Source organism: Puma concolor, chromosome A2 (genome assembly GCF_028749965.1).
Source record: "Puma concolor isolate L17-30 chromosome A2, mPumCon1.1.hap2, whole genome shotgun sequence".
NCBI classification, from domain to species: Eukaryota; Metazoa; Chordata; class Mammalia; order Carnivora; family Felidae; genus Puma; species Puma concolor.
The window spans coordinates 14,538,436-14,558,451 of NC_141668.1; the positions used below are offsets into that span (position 1 = coordinate 14,538,436).

Genomic DNA, 20,016 nt, shown 5'->3' on the forward strand with positions numbered 1-20,016 from the left:
TCTAGTCCTGTGGTCAGACCAGAACTTCCAGAGAGGGAAGGCTTGACTTACTATCTAGAGCAGTGGTCTCCAAAACAAGCAAGAGAATCCTCTGTGATGTGGGAGAAAATACTATTTTTTATCAAAAAGAAGAAGAAGAAGAAGAAGAAGAAGAAGAAGAAGAAGAAGAAGAGAGAAAGAAAAGAAAGAAAAAGAAAGAAAGAAAGAAAGAAAGAAAGAAAGAAAGAAAGAAAGAAAGAAGGAAGGAAGAAAAAGAAAAGAAAGAAACTAAGTTTTACTGATATCGGCTCTACAAGCTGACCCTGGGACCCGCTTAGTCCATGGGGGCCCACCAGTTTTAGGGAACTGACCGTGAGTGGGCCCAGGGCAGAAAGGCAGGCAGTGGCCTCCTTAATTCATTGCTGGAGAGCGTCACCGTGTGCTACTGCAGATGTCAGGCCCTGGTTTACAGAAGTTCTCATTATGTTACCTCTGTGTTAATATCAACCAAAATTAACCCTGGACGAATGGGAAAGGGCCTGAACACTGCTCAGAGACTGCAGTATGAATGCTGGTATGTGAGCACCGGGGAACTTTAAGAAAATGGCAGAGAGGATTCTGTCCCTGTCCCTACTGTGGCAGCCATATTAATCACTTTACCTGGTCATAACATTTAGCAGGTCACCAAAAAATATGAAAAATTATCAAGAAGATACTTTGAAGTACAGCAAAATTTGCCCAGAGCATATACCGTGCCTTCAGAGACCTGCTGGTGGCAGTAGAACCTGTACAAAACTTCTAAATACGTTATGTGCAGGTATGTATGTAAATAGACTCAACTTTTCACTAGGAGGGTACCTCATCAAAAACATTTGGAAGCCATGGGTCTACAGGATTCTGTGACATTTTCTAACCTAAATATCAGAGCACTTGCAGGGCCTCCCTGATTGGGAAATGTGCAGGGTTAAGAAGAGGAGAGAGAAACGAGAAAACAAAATAACTAAGTTTATTTGTCCTCCTCCGCGGAACATTTTCCCTGAAAGCCTCCCTGACACCGGGCCCAGCTCCCACGCTGAACGAAGAGGAGTCTCCCCACCCTTTCCTTCCCCAAATAACCCAAAGCTTTTCACACAGAAGCCTGAACCAGGTCAGAGCTCCAGACCTCGGCATGCCTTCCACGCGTACCAATTTGAAAATGTCCAAGCTGCCACAGGAGAGGCTGCCAGGGGTGGCCTTCAGTTCTGAGACGAAAGCCCGCTGCCTGCCCACGGTTGCGGTCAGCGGGAGGACGCTGGTCCTTTCAGAAGGAAGGGCTTCGCTGCCTCCAGGATGTCCAGTTTGGGGTCCAGGGAGCGGCCAAGCCCCTCCAACACCATGATGGCGAACACAATGGAGGCGAAGTTGCTCTCTAGCTTTACCTGAAACAGAAAAACTGGTTCTTGCCAAAGCCCACTGAGAGAGAGAGAGAGAATCCTGGATAACCTGAGAGAGAGAGGATCCTGGATAACCTGAGAGAGAGAGAGAGAGGATCCTGGATAACCATTCCATGCCTGTGATTTCTACCACCTACCTACCACTCCTCTCCCGACCCCATCGTCTTCCCCACCATCATCTACTCCCCCAACCTCCCCTCTACTAGAAATATTGACGGAAAATCTGGGGGATGAAGCACGTACTTCTCTAGGGGTGTGTGTGGATGAATGACTTAAAAATGATAAAATGACTATTTCACAGCTGCACGAGGGTCATCCTTCAAGAGCTGCAACGGCCTTTGTGAGACCGCGCAAGAGGCTTTGCTCAAACAGCATGGCTGCCTCCCCTTTGGAGCCCGGGGAATAGTAGCAGCGATTTAAGTAAATTACTCAACTAGTCCGCAAACATACTGTTCTCCACATGCTAGAGAAAGGAAGCTCAGGTGCAGGGTGGTTAAGTGATTTATTCCAGGCCGCTGCATGAGGTAGAGGAGAGCCAGAATTTAAACCTGGAAGAGCAAGAATCTGCTTTTCGAGAGCACAGAAGGTCAGAAAATGGAAGGCTGACTCAGGGGGAAATAATCTCTGTTAAAAGTGAAACGTTATTGGGGCGCCCGGGGGGCTCAGTGGGTTAATCGTCCGACTCTTGATTTCGTCTCAGGTCATGATCTCACGGTTCGGGAGTTCGAGCCTGTCGGGCTCTGCGCTGACAGTGTGGATTCTCTCCCTCGCCCTCTGCCCCTCCCCCGCTGGCACACACGCGCGCTCTCTCTCTCTCTCTCTCAAAATAAATAAAACTTAAAAAAAAAAAAAAGGTAAAGGGCATTTGTCTCAGTTAAGACCTGAGAAGTTGTCTGGGGGTCAGGTCGTGCTTCAACACCACCAGAAATGCTTTCACTCTTAAGCTGAGGGGTGAGTTTGTGTTTGTTGTATTCTTTCTTCCACTGTTTCTGAAAAATGTATATGTTTTTTAACATTTATTTTTGAGAGAGAGAGAGACAGACAGACAGAGACAGAGCACAAGCAGGGGAAGGCCAGAGTGGGAAACAGAAACCGAAGGAGGCTCCAGGCTCTGAGCTATCAGCAAAGAGCCCGACGCAGGGCTCGAACTCAGGAGCTGTGAGATCACGACCTGAGCCGAAGTCAGAGCTTAACCGACCGAGCCACCCAGGCTCCCCTCTGGCAAATATTTTATCAAAAATTTAAGTGTCACTTGAACAGACATTTCTCCAAAGAAGATGTATAAATGGCCAACAAGCATATGAATAGATGCTGAACGTCACTAATCACTAGAGAAACGCAATCAGAACCACAAGGAGATACCACCTCACACCCGGTAGGATGGGCACTAGCAAAAAGCCAGACTGGATCCTTTGTATATTGGTGGCGGACAGGTAAAATCATGCATGGAAAAGCGGTACAGAGCTTCCTCAAAAACTAAAAAAAAAGCCATATGATATAGCAGTCCCACTTCTGGGTAAATATACAAAGAACTCGAAGCAGGACCTCAAAGAAATATTTGCACATCCATGTTCACTACAGAATTATTCATAACAGCCAAGAGGGGGAAGTAGCCCAAATATCCGTGGCTGGATGACCAAATAAAGAAAATACGGTGTAGACATACAGTGGAATATTATTCAGTCTTACAGAGGAGGAAACCCTGTCACGTGCTACAATATGGAGGCACCTCGAGGGCATGATGTTGAGTGAAATAAGCCAGTCACAAAAGGACAAATAGGGCACGATTCCATTTATACGGGATATCTAGAGTCGTCAAAATCACAGAAACAAAGTAGGACGGTGGTTGCCAGGGGTTGCCAGGAGGAAGAAATTAACTGAGAGATGCTGATCAACGGATATAGCTTCCATTTCGCAAATTGAGAAAGTTCTAGAGATTTGTTACACAACAATGTGAATGTGGTGGACACTACTGAACTATATGCATTGAAAATGGTTAGGGTTAGGGTGCCTGGGTGGCTCAGTCGGTTAAATGTCTGACTTCAGCTCAAGTCATGATCTCACAGTTCATGGGTTCGAGCCCCACATCGGGCTCTCTGCTCTCAGCACAGAGCCTGCTTCCCCCTCTCTCTCTCTGCCCCTCTCCCGCTCGAGCACACATGTGTGCGCTCTCTCTCTCTCTCTCTCAGAAGTAAATAAACATTAAAAAAAAAAAAACTTTAAAAAATGGTTAGGATAAATGTATACATATATTTTACCTATAAACGTTTTTAAGTTTGTTAAAAAATTAAATGCCTGGTGAAATGTCCAGAATGCGGTACTTGTACTAGGTACTCTGTCGGCTCTCCCATCCTGGGAACAGCAAGGATAAAAGCAAACACTTCAAGAGCTTTTAACCACTGTGTCCCACACTGTGTGTAAGGAAGGCTGTCTGCGGAGTTAGAGCACGGGGGACAGGAGGACAAAGCAGGAAGAGTCCGGGCTCTGCGGTCAGACGGCCGGCACCCGGGTCCTGGCATTACCACAGGCGCCGTGTGGCCGTGGGTTCGTGGCTGGGCCTCTTGGCACAGGTGCCTGCCTTGAGGATGTTGAGGGCTTTAAATGGGAAAGTGACAACATGATATAGGGCGCACACAGGGACCCCTGCACACTACTGTGGTTACTCATGGCGGCCCTGGGGGCTGGGAGGCGCTCATTCAGGTCAGAGCTGGTGAGCCTGAGTCTTGGCCGCCTGCTCTGCATCGTGTGCGACTGAACTCCCAGGAGCGGATGTTCAGTCCTGTTTCCCACCAACCCAACTCCCTAGCGATGACTAAAGCTTCCCCCAACCCCGAGGCCGTATGGAAGCCTCCTGCAAAACAGAACGTGTCAGAAGTTTTGGAAAGCATAAAGTTTTTTACCAAAACCCCACCAACAAGCCAACTCTAGAGTCAAGAGACAGTTGCAGGGGGGCAGGGGGGAGGCTGTGCCACGCACAGTTGGTGGGACGTGGGGAGTCACTTAGTCCTTCCGTGCCCCGTCTCTTCATTCAGATAACACGATAGAGATCAGACCTGCCTGCGGGCATTGTCCTGAGATTTAATGAGAAGCTGGATGCGCAACGGACCCCAGGTGGTAGGCGTCCTACACGAGCCAGCGGCACCTGTTCTCTCATGAATCCATAGGGTACTTGGAGACCCCTGGTCTGTGAGTCTCTTTTGTCCCAAGCATGCCACTACTGCAGAGTAGTCATGGAGCAGCACAGAGAGCACAGGACTGAGAGACCTGGTTATGTGTCAAGTCCCGGCTCCACCGCTGAGGCCCAAGAAAGAGAGCAGACCGGCCTCCCCCGCTGTGCCTTCTGTAGAGCAAAGGCGCCGGGCCAGACAACTTTAGGACTCTCAGCTCTGTGCTATGATCCCTGCCAAAGAGCTGCCTCCTCCACGTGGTGTTTTATTACCAGACTGCAGAGCCTCACGGGAAATGATGGGAAAGGCCATCTTCAGAGGAGAATCCTCCCTTCCCCACCCTCAACACCTTGGCTGGCGGCTTCACTCTGAAGAGTAGCCCAAGACCACACTCCATCACGAGCAGAGAGAGCCGAGGCAAAGGCCAAGGTGAAGAACCATGAGGCCACTTCCCCCTAAGGGACTGGGGCAGGAGGCGAAGGCCAGGACAGCCCCACCGGGGCCTCTGAACCCCCCAGGACAAGAGGCACCTCCTCTTGGGCCACCCTTGACCCCGGGACGTTATGCCACACGGGAAAGAGGTAAGTATGACTTACATTAATACTAAGCATCACTAACAAGAACTGAGGACGGAAAAGGCACGAAAAGCCCGAGTGAGGCGGTTCTGGCATTTGTGAAGACAGCCGGGTATTTGTCTCTCCAGCTGGGTATCGCGGGTACTTGGGCCGCTCGACCGAGGGGTACTCAGAGTCACCGTGAGAGGGAAACGGCCCGCCGCGCCCGTGTCAGCGAACACGAACAGCACTCGCCACACAAACGTCCGCCAGGACGAGATCGCACGGAGGGGAAGTACCTCCCTCCACCCTGCGGCCACCCTCCGGCTTCCCCAGACGCCTGCCCTCCAGCCTGAGGAGCGTGGAGGCTCAGCTGCGCCTCGGGCCTCACCTTGTGAGTCATCAGTAACTTAAAGACATTCGACAGAAGGCTGGAAACTTGAAGCTGGAAAACAGAATACAACGGACTGTGCGGAGTCCCCACAACCACTTCTGTACCTTCCAGGTCCCTGTCCCACCCCGTCCTACCACCCGCCCCCGCCCACGCCCACAGCCACAGCCACACACGCACACCCACCCAAACACACACACAGCCACAACCACACAACCACTAACATACAACCACATACACATACACAACCACCCCCACACCACCCCCACACACACACACAACCACACAAACACAGCCACACACGCACACCCACCCAAACACACACACACACAGCCACACACGCACAGCCCCACACCCACCCACCCAAACACACACACACAGCCACAACCACACAACCACTAACATACAACCACATACACATACACAACCACCCCCGCACCACCCACACACACACCACACAACCACACACACACAGCCACACACGCACACCCACCCAAACACACACACACACCCACACACCCCCACACGCACACAGCCACACACGCACAGCCCCACACACACCCACGCACACCCACCCAAACACACACACACACCCACACACACACACACACACAGCCACACACGCACAGCCCCACACACACCCACGCACACCCACCCAAACACACACACAGCCACAACCACACAACCACCAACATACAACCACATACACATACACAACCACCCCCACACCACCCCCACACCCACCCACACACATCCACAACCACACACACACACACCCCACCCCGCTGACCCACCCCCCGCAAACACACACACCAGCCGTCGGGAAAGGGGCCCTCGGACAACTTCCAGAAAGGACCGCATACATACAAGCCCAGCTCCCATCGCACAACTGAGTTCCAAGCCCCCCGCCGCAGTCCAGCCTGGGGGCCCGTGGACCCCATCCCTCTCAGCGCACAGAAATCTTAGGTGAATACACCACATGGCCAGTGCCAGTGTGCCAGCTCCTCACTAGAGGGGGCCACTCCTTGCTCTGACTTGCTCCTGCTAGTGTAGACCATGAACTTGGCAAGAAAACGGGTTAGAACTGTGTATAAAACACCGAGTGGGCTTTGGTTCAGCTGTAAATAAAGGACACGAAGGTTAGGCATGTCCTCTGGCTGCTCCGGGGCCTTCGTCCTCCTTCCCTCCACACTCAGCTGAGCTCCAGACACAGGCGAAGCTGCAGAAGGGCCACAACCTGGGTGGGGGATGGGTGGGAGAGTGGCACTATAAATGTCCCTGCCCCAGCAGCCACCAGGAGAACCTGGTCGAGGAGTCACTCTTGAGAGCCGGGCCTCCAGTGGGTCGCCTTGCACCCGGAAGACGTGGGCAGAGGAAATGTGCGCTCTGTATCTGCCTTAACGCTCAACCCCACTCAAGACTTCTCCCTGTGAACAGGTCTCCCTTCAACCTCTGCTCCATCCAAGGGCAAGGGCAGTAAACACCCCAAGGCCTCTGCCCCTCAAGTGGCCTGCTCACTTTTTCCAGGGTGATGGTGTTCTTCCTGGCCTGAGTCACCAGGGCGGCCATCTCGGCCTTGAACCGCTCCACGTCCCTGCACTCACTGGCCCGGGCGTGATGCAGGATGAGCTCAGCCACCCTCTGGCCCTGCAAGACGTGAAAGAAAGGAAACTCGGTAGAGTCAAGAGGCCATAAAACTGGACGCTCTGCCCAAACTTCTTTATATTCTAGTTGCTTCCACCTCAGTTTTCTACCATCCTGAACTTTTCTAATTATACCCACTCCAAAATACCTGGTGACCAAACAAAGACTTTCAAAGCCTCTGTCGGTCGCTGGGAGCCCACAGGCTCCAGTGCAGTCAGGGCAAGGGGCTGTGTTTGCCTCCTTCACCTTCAACAGCCACACAGGGGACGGGGCAAAACCAGTGCCCTGCTGCTCGTGCTCCACGAGGCACTGCCGACCAACCAGCCCATCCCCCAGAGTCACCAGGACCTGCTGCTGGACCGGACCAGCCACACTCTCCTCGTGGGCTCTCTCCCCGCCCGAGGAGAAATCCCTCCTCACACCCGACCTGACCTCTGCACTCCAGCCTTCCGCCTCCTCTGCCCAGGGCGCCCTCCGACCAGAGAGCCTCCCGGTCTCCCCGAACACCCGAGTGATCACTACAATGCCTTTCACCTCCCACAGAGCCACCCCAGGAGCCAAGCTCTGTCTCCCCAACTTGCGCAGGGGAACGTCCCCCCACCCTCCACCTGCCACTGCACCTCAGTGTTTAACCCTGGCCCAGGGGATGCTTTCATACGGTCTCAGGCTCGAGCCTTTGGTTTGTCCCCTCAGAAGCCTCCTAAATAAGCAGAGCCTCCCCTGAATTTTGCTGTTTTGTTTTTTAAACCAGCTCTCTCTTTGGCAGGGTCTTTTTTGCTAGAAAATTCCACATCATTGGCCAGAGGGTTTCTTCATTGTCACTCTTGATGTAGTACCTGAAATTGACTCTGTGGAGGTTTTGCTGAATCCCTTTCTGTAAATAATCACTCTCAGCAACTGGAGCCCCCCCGAGCCACAGGGTTGGGGGTTAAAGACCACTCCAGATTCCAAGGTTTCTCCCCACACTTGGAGAGTAGGTTCTCTAAGCTGCTGCTTCTCACCAGCCTGCCGTCTTGCAGCAAATGGCACAGGCCAGGCCAGCCGTTATTCAGACGAGAAGCCGGCATTCCCAGTGCCCACCCACATGCCTGCTGAGGAGGGAAGAGAAACTACCAGTACGAGACAGCATTCGCGATGCTGTCCCAAACTGTGAGCTGCTTAGAACGGGTGTCACGCGTGGGCATCGGCGCGTTCTGACCAAAGACCCCTTGGATAGCTTCATTTCCTCTCCTCTCCTTCCCTCTCCCCGCTCCACTCCACTCCACCTGTGTCCATCAAGAGCACCCCTGGCCAAGGCAGGCATTAACAAGATTGACAAGGGAAACCCCACAGTTTCCAAGAGCCTAAAAGATCATCTCCGATTCCTGCCGGCCCAGTGGGTCTCACCTGGCCCATCGCCACAGCCATGAAAACTGCTCGGAAGTTGCTCAGGTCGGCATCCTGCAGCTCGGCCACGATGCCGGCATCCAGCAGCACCAGGCGCAGCGGGCATGGGGCAGGTGTCATGGCCATCACCAGGGTATCGCAGACATCCACCTGCTGCAGCCGTGCCTCTTGACTCTTGGAAAGACCGTCGGCGCCCTGGACCAGGATATTCCCAGGGTGGAGGTCTGCATGGACAAAGTTGTCCACAAATATCTGGAAGGAGATCAGTGCTATTCAAGGCTGAGACACCACCCATCACCATCAGACCACACGTGAAAAAGCTTCCGGGACAGGGGTGGGGGCTGCCTGGGTGGCTCAACCGGGTAAGTGTCCGACTCTGGGTTTCAGCTCAGGTCATGATCTCAGGGTTCACGGTTTGTAAGTTCGAGCCCCACATCGAATGAGTACAATGGCAAAGAGGTGTACATTTTATAAAGCCTCGTGGCTTCTGTTCTCACTTCAGAATTTGTACTGCCGAAGGCCAGGTTGACATTTTTAAGAGAAAAGTTATTTTCAAAGTAAAGAACATTAAAAAAGATTAGAAGGGAACATGAAAAATCAAACGCCAAACTGCATTTCAAAGGACTTATTTTTATACTGTAGTTTGAGCAATTGATATTCTAATTACGAATTATCTACTCATTGTTTAAAGGTTCCCCCAAATTCTATGTTCTTAAAATTCGTGGAACCACCTTTTTAGGAAAACATTTCACTAATCAGATATCCCCTCCATTCCCTCCATCCGTCCACACGGTAGAGTCTAACCATGATACCAACAACCCACACTGGCACACAGCATCGGGTGGGTGGGGAGAAGTGGCTTCGAACCTACTAAGAAGGAAAGAAAGCCCCAGGACGATGCCGGACAGGAAGTCAGGTGTGACTTGGTGGGACAGGATCTGCCTCCTATGAAAGCTCATCTCTGTGGTCAGAAACCACCAGCAATCCTTCCAAAGGGGAAGAAGAGCCTCAGAGGCTCTCAGGGACACCCTCCTACCTCCTACTGGCTGCAGACCCAGGCCAGAGGCCCTCCTGGGCCAGGTTCTGGCCGTGAAGGAGGTAAGAGAGGCCGCTGCCCTGGTGAAAATCCTGGAACTAGAGAAGCCAGGGCTGGCACACCCGCAGGATGTGGTTTCCAGAGGCTGGCTGACCCCTGACCCCGGGCTGAACCCCCTGGCACCTTGCTGTCCCCTTGGCCCCCCAGCTTTCACCCCCACCCTTGATTCTGCAAGCTGGAACCCATCACGATCGCCCCAATTCTGCGTGCTATTTCCTGCTGCCTTCCCCCCTGGCTGCCCCCACCGCACCCTCCCCTCTGACCCAAGGTGCCCCTTGGAGCCCTGTTGCTGGGGACAAAGTCCTCTCCCCACTGAACTCCCACTGCACCGACTGAGAGAACACCCAGCTCTCCCCAGACAATCTGGCTTCTCTGGGAGTAGCTGGTGGTGGGGGGGGTGGGGGGTGGTGCTGCTGACTTTCCACCAGAGGCCAGAGGTGGAGTCGAGGCCTGCTCTGAGCTCCTCTTCTCACCCCTGCCCTGCTCTGGCCACTGGCCTCGGCCCCCACTGCTCCATGCCAGTCACACAGGTTCTTTCTTCCCACTCTGCCGACACACCTGGTTCCTTCTTACCCGTATTCCACATGCTGCAGACCTGGGCTCGTATCCTCTCTCTTGCCGACAACGTGCCGTCCATCCCTCAACCACTCCCTTCTGTGCCAACTGCCAGGGAGAGTCCAGACCCTGGATAACCTCAGTACCTCAGTACCCACTTTCTTTACTCCTACACGTGAGCTGCTATCAATCCCAGTTGCTGCTGTTAGTACTAATGATGACAGCGGAAGCTAATACTGCTTAGGGCTCACTGTGTCCTTTTACGGGCATCAGCTCATTTACATCATTAGGCTGAGCCCTCGTAGGTGACACCTAGACTTCCTCTACATCTCAGCTCAGATGGCATCGCTTTCTGAATGAATCCTGAGGCTAGGACGGGCCCCACCTAAATGACCCTCTTGTGCCTGTGTATCATTTACTCATTTGTGGCCTGTCTTCCCAATGAGTGACAGTTCCATGAACGTTGTGATCATATCTGTTTCGCTCACTACTGTAAAGTCAGCACTCAATTTAGTTCATTGAGCACAGAGAGGGTGCTCCATAAACACTGCTGAATGAATGAAGTACCATTTAATATACGGTATCTTCCGCTGTTTGTCTAAACCGTAGGCAACTTGGGCAGAGCCTGGGTCTTGCTCCCCACTCTTCCCACAGCACCCTGCATGGTGACCAAGCACATGCCACCAAGAAAGCGCTTAACAGAAAGATGTAGAATGAATGGTCGTGGTGGGTGGCTCAGCTCTTCCTAGAGCAGATTTTCAAGATGGCGGCTTGCTGCTTTCCTCATCTTCCCGCCCATGGGAGCCAACCAGTGTCTCCACCATCTTCCCACGTGAGATTTGACCACATGCTGGGCTGGGGCACCCTCTCCATGCCCATGAACTCACCATCTTCAGAAGCATGTTGATCCCCAGCCGTGCAATCTTCTTCTTCAAGTCTACAGGAATCCCCGCCTGCTGGTAACTGGACACAGGCACACTTTCCTTGAAGAAAGGTCAAGGAAGAGACAGCTTTACCCTGAAAAGCCCGCCGAACACCCCACGTGTTCCGCATCCCCACATGACACATGGGCACTGCCTTCCCATCCCTACTCTTCTCAAGAGTTTTTCCTTCCTTAGAATCCCTATGAATCTGTCACCCACAAGTTAATTTTAATCTACTTACTTATCCCTTCTAGAACACTTCTCAAAGGAAAACAAGTCCCATTTTACAGAGGAAACCCACAACTCTGCCCCCCACAGGTAAGAGATGCTGTAAGATGGTGGGAGAAGACGTGAACAGACCCCAGGAGAACTAGATTCTGATCAAGAGTCAGTCAACAGGGACGTGAATGAGCTCTATGGCCTTGGGCAGGGAAATGGAAAGGACGATGAAAGGGCAGAGACAAGAAAGAGCTAGTAAAGAAACAGTTCTCACAGGTTAGTTATTTAATTGTCAAAGCAGCCCGCTAAGACAGATCTTGTTATTCCTCGGGAGCAAATAAAAGAACTAAAGCCCAGAGAGTTTAAATAACTTACTCAAGATCACACAGCTAGTAACACCGGGTCATTCGTGTCACTTCCCTGGATCTCACCATTACTATCTTTACAAAGGAGGCTGAACCAGGCAACAGCTAAGGGCAATGATGTGACACAAACATTTGCCGAACACTTTCTCTGTGTAAACTCTGCTGAAGGCATTTTGTATTCAATGTGTCACTGTGTCCTAGAACAACCCTATGAGGCAGGGGCAGGTACCTGCTGTTATACACCAAGAAACCGAAGTCACCAGCAAATAAAATGGAAAGCAGTTTTTCCGACAGAACGGAAGAAGGTATTTGCAAACGACATATCAGATAAAGGGTTAGTATCCAAAATCTATAAAGAACTTATCAAACTCAACATCCAAAAAACAAATAATCCAGTGAAGAAATGGGCAAAAGACATGAATAGACACTTCTCCCAAGAAGACATCCAGATGGCCAACCGACACGTGAAAAAATGCTCAACATCACTCATCGTCAGGGACATACAAATCAAAACCACAATGAGATACCAGCTTACACCTGTCAGAATGGCTAACATTAACAACTCAGGCAACGATAGATATTGGTGAGGATGCAGAGAGAGAGGATCTCTCTTGCACTGCTGGTGGGAATGCAAACTGGTGCAGCCCCTCTGGAAAATAGTATGGAGGTTCCTCAAAAAATTAAAAATAGAACTACCCTATGACCCAGCAACTGCACTACTAGGTATTTATCCAAGGGATACAGGTATGCCGTTCCGAAGGGACACACGCACCCCAATGTTTATAGCAGCACTATCAACAATAGCCAAAGTATGGAAAGAACCCAAATGTCCATCAATGGATGAATGGATAAAGAAGATGTGGTGTATTTATGTATGTATGTATGTATGTATGTACATACGTACAGTGGAGTATTACTCGGCAATCAAAAAGAATGAAATCTTGCCATTTGCAACTATGTGGATGAAACTAGAGGGTATTATATACTAAGCAAAATTAGTCAGAGAAAGACAAAAATTATACGACTTCACTCATATGAGGACTTTAAGAGACAAAACAGATGAACATAAGGGAAGGGAAGCAAAAATAGTATAAAAACAGGGAGGGGGACAAAACATGAGACTCTTAAATATGGAGAACAAACAGAGGGTTTACTAGAGGGGTCTGTAGGAGGGGGCAATGGGCTAAGTGGGTAAGGGGCGTTAAGGAATCTACTCCTGAAATCATTGTTGCACTATATGCTAATTTGGATGTAAATTTTAAAAATAAATTAAATTTAAAAAAATAAAATAAAATAATAAAGTAAAATAAAATCCCTGTCAATTTGATATATGAAGAAAAAAAAAAAAAAAAGAAAGCAGATTTTCAAGTCCAGAAAGTCTGAAGCCACGCCCAGGCTCCCAGCCACCCCGATACACGACCTCCCTGCCTCATGCCACAGCTGAGTTGCCCTCAGTTTCTCTTGGCTTTTGCCTTTTCAGCTGAACAGCGGAGATGGCCCAGCTGTGAGTGGAAGGCACGGCCTGGGAAGCGCTCACTCTTACTTCATAAGTTTCCACCAAGACGTCCCTGGTGACAAAGGGACGCAGAGGGGTGGGGAATTTGACGGAATTCACATTCAGGAAGTTGCACTGGAAGTGTTCTAGGTTCCGAGCTTCGTAACGCAGGTCGATCTAGAGGGAAGTGGAGAGAAAAGATGAGGGGTAACCTGGGCCCAGGGAGAGCAGTATCTGGATGGCCAGCAAGCTAGTGAGTCACCACGTGCAGCGGCCTTCTGCACCTGCCTTCTTGCAGAACTCCTCAGGAGACAAGGGAGGGCGGTTTTGGCCGCGGGAACTCCTGGAAGCCACAGCTGCAGACCCCCTCGCCGCACTTGGGACTCCACTGCCTCCCCGCTATTCCCTCTCTGCCCACCCCACGTGACTCCAGGCCACGGAGCCCTTGCCCATGTCCCAGGGCTTTCTCTCCCTTGCCCTCCGGTGGCCCTCTGGCCTCCCTAGACCTGTCCCCCTCTTAAGGTCCACCTCCATCGGGGGCCGGCGCTGCCCTCTGCCCACTGCGCCGACGCAGCTCCCTCCGCTCGGCAAGCCGTTCCCTTGCCACTCAAGGGACCGCTCCCATCTCTCCAGGCACCTGCTACCGGTGCCCTTGATGACCCTGTTCCTCCTGAACAGTTCTCTTGGCACCCACCTTCCCTCCCCCGGTCTTCCCCCTGCCTCCAACCGCTCCGTCTAGGTCTGGTCTCCTGGCCACTCCTCCCCTGTGCGCCCCCACGCGGTCTCAGCTGCTGACCTCCGCCAGCCTCCACTCTCCCTCTCCATCCCCTCACTTCCTCAGCCAGCACCTCCTCACGACAGAACCGTGGTCTCCCGTCCAGACCCCGCTACCAACTCCACACTTCTTTTCCTAGAAGCCCACACTCCGTGTCTTGAATGGAGTCCACCCTTGAACACCCTTGAACTCCACGTCTCAACGGAATTTACTCCCCCCGCCCCCCATGCAGCCAGTCACCTGGGAGTCACTGCAGATTACCCCTCTCTTGTCCTCCACACTATTTGTGACTCCAGGCCACCAAGGCTGCAGCCACACCTCTCTCGGATCCACTCCCCCGTTTCCCCCCTCACTACAGCTCCCAGGGTGACTCCCAGCCAAAAGAGGCACTGGGCTCCTTGACCCCCATCTTCCGTCTCTCTAATCCATCTGCCGGTGCCCCCTACCACCTGTAGGACGAAGTCTAAATTCTTTAGGATGACATCCAAGGTGGCTCACTGTTTGGCCCCCACGGCTCTCTTCAGCTCCATCTCTTTGTGCCTCCCGCTTCCTCCGCCTCCCAGAACTCTAGCTTCAGCCAGTCTATACGGTGCTGAACATCCTGGCCTGCCTCAGGCTCCCCATCCCCTTCGCCTTCCTTAGTCCCTCAGACGGGAATGTTCTTCCCCCCTTTGGTCCAACTGTAAACACCACTCACCTTTCAAGACTCAGCTGGAGTCTGGGGAGCCTGACCCTCAGGATAGAATGACCACTTCCCCTCTCGGGCCCCAGCTCCACCCAAGTGAACCTGGAGAGACTCCTACTATTACCGGGATCGTGCTCTTTTTGCAGATATTTATGGGCCAGTCCCCTTCTGCGTACTATATATTCCTTATGGACGAGAAAATCTCACCCATCACCCCATGGTGTCTATCGGACTTCGAGGAGGGGTGGTAGGAATGACAGTGACGCAGAGATGGTTGCTGGAATAGAAGCTATTTCCTCTATTTTAATTTTCTTTTATCATGGAAACTACGTCGCCGGCAGCATAAAGCAAAGCTTTCTGAACATTCAAAGGCATCCCCGGGACTTAAAACCTTCCATCAGAGGACAGAAATGAAGACTGAGCACCTTGCTTTTGAAAGACGGCCAGTTTCTGCACTCTCCAACAGGGAGCCAGTGCACTTGCCTACTTGAAGCCCCGGCTGCCCCCAAAACATGTTCACCAAGTCCAGCTACTTAAACAAGTATCCCAAGGGTCCTGGACAGGGAGCAGGTCCTTGTCTACTCAAAAACCCTGGAAACGAAACAAAGCAAAGGCACAGTGTGTGACTTCACCAATTCTTCTCGCCCTGGAGATCAGCCATCGATTGTGGCACAGACAACACAGATGACACAGATAACACCAGGATCCTGGGACTTTCCTCCCAGGTGCTAAGGAAGATGGTGTTTCCCAGGCACCCTTGCGGTGACATTGGGCCCGTGCGATTAAAGCTCTGACCTGTAGACTAAGAAGGCCACAGTGGCCTCTCTCTCCACTCCACACGGACCCTAGATGACCCAGGTTGAAGATGGCAGCACCCAACTTGGGAGGAAATTGGGTCCCTGATAACCATGAAGTAGAGTCCCCTCTCCCTCCTTCGGCTCATCTGCATGGCACTTTGATACAAGAAATAACCTCGCTGCACTTGGCCTCTGAGATTGGGGTATTCTTTGTTATGTCAGTTAGCAGTACCTACCCTGGCTGCTACACCACACGAGCCACGACATTCTAGGAAATCACGCATTCGTTCAGCATTTACGAAACAGCCAACGTCAAGAACTATGTTAGATGCTATTTACAACCGAGGGAAGGAGGCTTCACCTGATGGACCATGAGCTTCTCAAATTCCTCCACAATCTCCGGCAAGCTCAGCCACTTGACTCCTGGCAAAAGCGCGAGGACTCGGCTGCCCGTCTTCATCAGCAGCAGGTCCATCTGTACCTGAGACAGCAAGCCAGGGTGCAACACCTGCCGGGAAGACAGACAGAAGAGGGATCAGGAGGGCACATTCACCCAGACAGGGCTGGGTCCCACCATCAAAGGAGAGCCAAGCCCGATGCTCATCAGAGCAAAACCGGATGTGGTCCCGACAGCCGGGATGCTCCTGCCGCCCTCACTCCCATGTGCCTTCGATAAGGAGATGCTCAGGGCAACTCCTCTCTGCTGCACTTGGCTTTGCTGGGAAGAAGAGACGGGCTTTTCCTTCCAAATACATTAAGGTTAGGTCAGTGGCTCCCAAACATTAGCATGCATAAAAGTCACCTTGGGGTGCCTGGTGACAACAAAGACTGCTGGGCCTCCTTTAAGACCTAGTGAATCACCTACCCTGAGGATGGGACCAGAAATCTGCATTTTACTGAGAGAGCGCACCAGGTAAATGAGTCAGGTAGTCCAAAGCCTGAGCCGGATACGGATCTAGAGTCACAGAACTCCAGCAAGGATGCACCACGGTGGGACGGGAAGAGTCTGCTTTCAAATGCCTGTTTATTCTGCAACTCTTGCCCAGTCCGAAACTGGGCACGTACTCAACCTCTCAGCCTCCTGTTCCACTTTTTAAAGTTTTCTGGCTTTTCTTCCTTTTTCTTTTTAGAGAGAGAGAACACATCCAAGTTGGGGAGAGGGGCAGAGGGACAGAGAGAGAATCTCAAGCAGACTCCATGCTCAGCGTGGAGCCTGATGCAGGGCTCGATCTCACAACCCTGGGATCACGGCCTGAGCCAAACTCAAGAGTCGGACACTCAACCTACTGAGCCACCTGGGCGCCCCTGTTCCACTTTTGAAAACATGGAGATAACAGTCCCTACCTCCACTTCAAGTCCTTTCCGGAATAAAATGGGAATATAAATAAATAGAAATTAAAGAAATGCCTACTTCAAAGGCATCAAGAACAGATTAAATCATGCATCTAACATGCAGAACATAACATCTGTTCTTTAAGAACAGATTAAATCATGCAGGCACCCACTCCTTGCCTTCCACAGAGCAGAGGATACTTTGGTCCAGTGTTCCCCAAACATGCCTACTCATGAGAATCACTTGCAGCCTTTATAAAAAGACAGGCCTCAGCTTCCTCTCTTGGAAAGTGTGATTCAGTAGGTGTGAACTGAGGAACGCTTGGGAGGTTTTTTTCCAAGGAGGTGTAAGAGAGCATCAGGGGTACCTGCTACCTGGGTTGGCCAGATCCCCGGGGTCATGCTGAAAGGGAATGGAAAAGTGTGGAGACTAAAAAATGATGGAGCCCAGGCAGGGGTGACTAGAAACGAAGAGGGGCGCCTGGGTGGCTCAGTCGGTTGAGCATCTGACTTCGGCTCAGGTCATGATCCTGTGCTCCATGGGTTCGAGACCCGCGTTGGGCTCTGTGCTGATGGCTCAGAGCCTGGAGCCTGCTTCAGATTCCATGTCTCCCGCTCTCTCTGTCCCTCCCCCACTCTGTCTCTCTGTCTCCCAAAAGTAAATAAACATGTAAAAAAAAATTTTTTTAATAAAAAAAAAGAAATGAAGAGACAAGGGAGCCACTTCTGTAAAAATGAAGACTGCCATCTTGGGCTCACCACATGGTATCTAACCTAGACTGTCTGTGACTTACCCTGACCCCAGAGTAGTGGGTCCATTGGGTGGTTCCTCTAGCCACAGAGGCAGCGGACCCCAAACCCTCTTCGTTTTCCTTTACTGGACTATTCACACAACCACTCCCTAGAACCAAGAAATAACAGCTTGCAAAGCATAGGCAGTCAGATAAAGGTCAAGCTAACAGAAATCAGTGGAAGGTAATGTGGGGTGATTTGCAAATGGGGGTTTCTGATTGGGGACAGCTCTGTGGGGTCGGTGAGATTTTAGAGACAGGAGGGACAGGTGACAACATCAGAGCACTTACTTTCACTGCCACAGGGATGAGGTGATCTGGCTCAGATTGGTGGGCAGGTGCTGAAGACTGAGACAGGACTGCATTTGATCCATCCGGGTCAGCTTTAGGGAGGAGCAGCCTTTCTAGAAATGACTGGTCGGCAAGACTTCCTTGAAACTTCCACCCCTTTCCCAGGGGTCCAAAGAGCTCTCCCAGCCTCCGGACTGCCCCAGCTTCTGAAGAAGGCTGCAGACTGGAGGCCTCGGCAAGTCTCTGGATGCTGACATTCTCCAGGAAGGCGGGATTTGCACGTGCTTTGTACACTTGGGCCACACAGCCTGAACCCACAGGTTCCTTCTTCTCAAAGCAGAGGACCCTTCCCCAGTCTTCCCCAAATGCCTGCCGCAGGAAGTGCTCAGTGTGAGTCCAAGGGTGGGGGGTCACCTGGACATGCAGCTTGGAGAACTGGGCACAGAAAGCCTCCGAGAAGAGATCCCGCCGGGTACTGGCCCACTGGCCCAGTTTGATGTATGTTGGGCCCGAGGTCTCCGTGGCTTTCAGAAGCAGATAGAGCCAGAGGCTGGAGATGCTGGGTGCCAGGTAGGTGAGGGGGTAGAAGAGAAGGAGGGGGAAGAATTTCATCAAGAGAGCCCCAGCCCGGAGCCAGATACGGAGGTGCAGAAGGAGGCATCCTAGCGGCCCCTCTTGGGAGACTCTCTGGGGTGGCCCATTTTCAGCTAGGTCACTCCAGCTGGCTCTTTGCTGGCACACGCTCTCATGGCCCCCCTCACCAACGTCTCCATAGGCTGAGATAAGTTTGGGTAAAGTGCCAAGCAGAAGCCAACAGAGTCTGGCATTACGAGAGCACCCAGATGATCTTAAAAGGCCGAGTTCCTGTCTGAGCTCAAAACCTCTTAGGTACGACAAGCAGACCCTAACAGAAAAACGCCAGGGGGTCACCATCCTCTCCCAGAGGTCCCCGGCCTAGGTTGCCCGCCCTCGACTTAAAGAGCACCCATCTATGTTCACGCTCTGGGCAAGGCTGACATGAGTCCAGGCCACAGCTGAGTATCCCACTTAAAAGTGGGGCAGCAGCGAGATGCGGCGACGCTCAGAGCCCGCGTGCAGGCTAACTACGCGAGTGCAAGCGGTGCTCAGTCTGGCTCCCGGTCCTGCCCTGCAGGGAGCGCCCCCTAGGCCTCGCAGCCCGGCCCCTCCGTCCCGGCTCCACCCCGAGCTCCCTCCCGGTACCTCGCCTAGACCTAAGGTCCGAGGCCGCCTGCGCCTTCGGGGGCTTTCAGAACTGCACCGACTGCGAGGGCCGGAGGGGCCGAGCCAGACGCCAGGCCAGGCCCAGAGCGGGGACGCGACCTGCTGCGAGGTGGCCGCGCAGGCGGAGCCACCCCACTCCAGGTCGCTGGCCGGGCACCCGCGGAGGGCCACAGCGAGGAGGGGCTGCGTGGAGGTGGGGGTGAGGGTCGTGGCGCAGAGCGCGGGTGCTGAGAGCCAGGAGGGAGGGGTGCGGGGGAGGCAGGAAGGTACACCCGGGTCAAGGGATTGAGAGCCGGGGCGGTGGGCGGTGCGGACCGCCGAAGACCCAGGCCCCGGGTACCAGGGTGGGAAGGAGGCTGGGGCCGGGAGGTGGCGGGGGGGTGGGGGGGGCGGGTGCAGAGACCCAACGTTGAGGGCCCGAGGATCCGGACGCCGACAGCGGGAAGGGTGTGCGGAGGGCCGGCGATCGGGTTGGAGAAAAAGGGGGAGAGGGGCGAGGAGAGCGGGAGTCAGGCGGCCGGGGTCCGGGAGCCCAGAGCGGAAAGGGCGTGCGGGGGACAGGGGATCCCGGGGCCGAGGAACCCGCCGCCGAGAGCCCGGGACCGCGTGCGGAGGGCCGAGGACCCGGCGCAGAGGACACGCCGCCCGCGTCTTCCGGGAGCGCCCGGCGCGCCCGCTCGGGCACCTCCCCTTAAAGCGAAAGCGGCGCGGACGCGGCGGAGGCTCGTCCCCGCCCTCCGCTCCTGGACTGCGTAAATAGATTTCGCGCAAAACTCGAAGGGCCCTCCGCGCCTTCCCCTTCTGCCTGTGCTCTGGGTCTCCATGGACATCTTTACAGCCTTCCTTACAGAAATCGTGGAAACGCGCAGTGAACTGAAAGCCCGGTCTGCACACAG

General features: G+C 53.0%; 1 protein-coding gene across 2 annotated transcripts; it reads right to left on the bottom strand.

The window, feature by feature from the left end:
• Positions 1-969: 969 nt before the first annotated feature.
• On the bottom strand, positions 970-19,791 carry ADCK2 (aarF domain containing kinase 2). 2 transcript variants are annotated; one of them, XM_025929948.2, is made up of 8 exons: positions 17,879-19,791; positions 15,826-15,972; positions 13,256-13,384; positions 11,093-11,188; positions 8,555-8,806; positions 7,043-7,171; positions 5,525-5,578; positions 970-1,397 (listed from the first exon to the last, which is right to left on the bottom strand). In XM_025929948.2, exons 1-8 carry the CDS (start codon positions 18,809-18,811, stop codon positions 1,257-1,259), a joined length of 1,881 nt encoding a protein of 626 aa, XP_025785733.1. In that variant the 5' UTR covers positions 18,812-19,791; the 3' UTR covers positions 970-1,256. The 2 variants fall into 2 exon arrangements, with proteins under 2 accessions (XP_025785733.1, XP_086544762.1); XM_086688636.1 differs by lacking the exons at positions 970-1,397; positions 5,525-5,578 and adding an exon at positions 6,331-6,761.
• Between the last annotated feature and the right edge of the window lie 225 nt (positions 19,792-20,016).

What these genes read in the sequence shown, in the direction of transcription:
- ADCK2 (XM_025929948.2), bottom strand. Translation starts at nt 18,811, where the DNA reads ATGGTGACCCCCTGGCGTTTTTCTGTTAGGGTCTGCTTGTCGTACCTA. An exon ending in AGAAGCTCATGGTCCATCAG is followed by an intron (nt 13,385 to 15,825) that starts GTGAAGCCTCCT and finishes ACTTCCCTCTAG; the next exon opens with ATCGACCTGCGTTACGAAGC. An exon ending in AGTTACTGATGACTCACAAG is followed by an intron (nt 1,398 to 5,524) that starts GTGAGGCCCGAG and finishes TTTCTGTTTCAG; the next exon opens with GTAAAGCTAGAGAGCAACTT.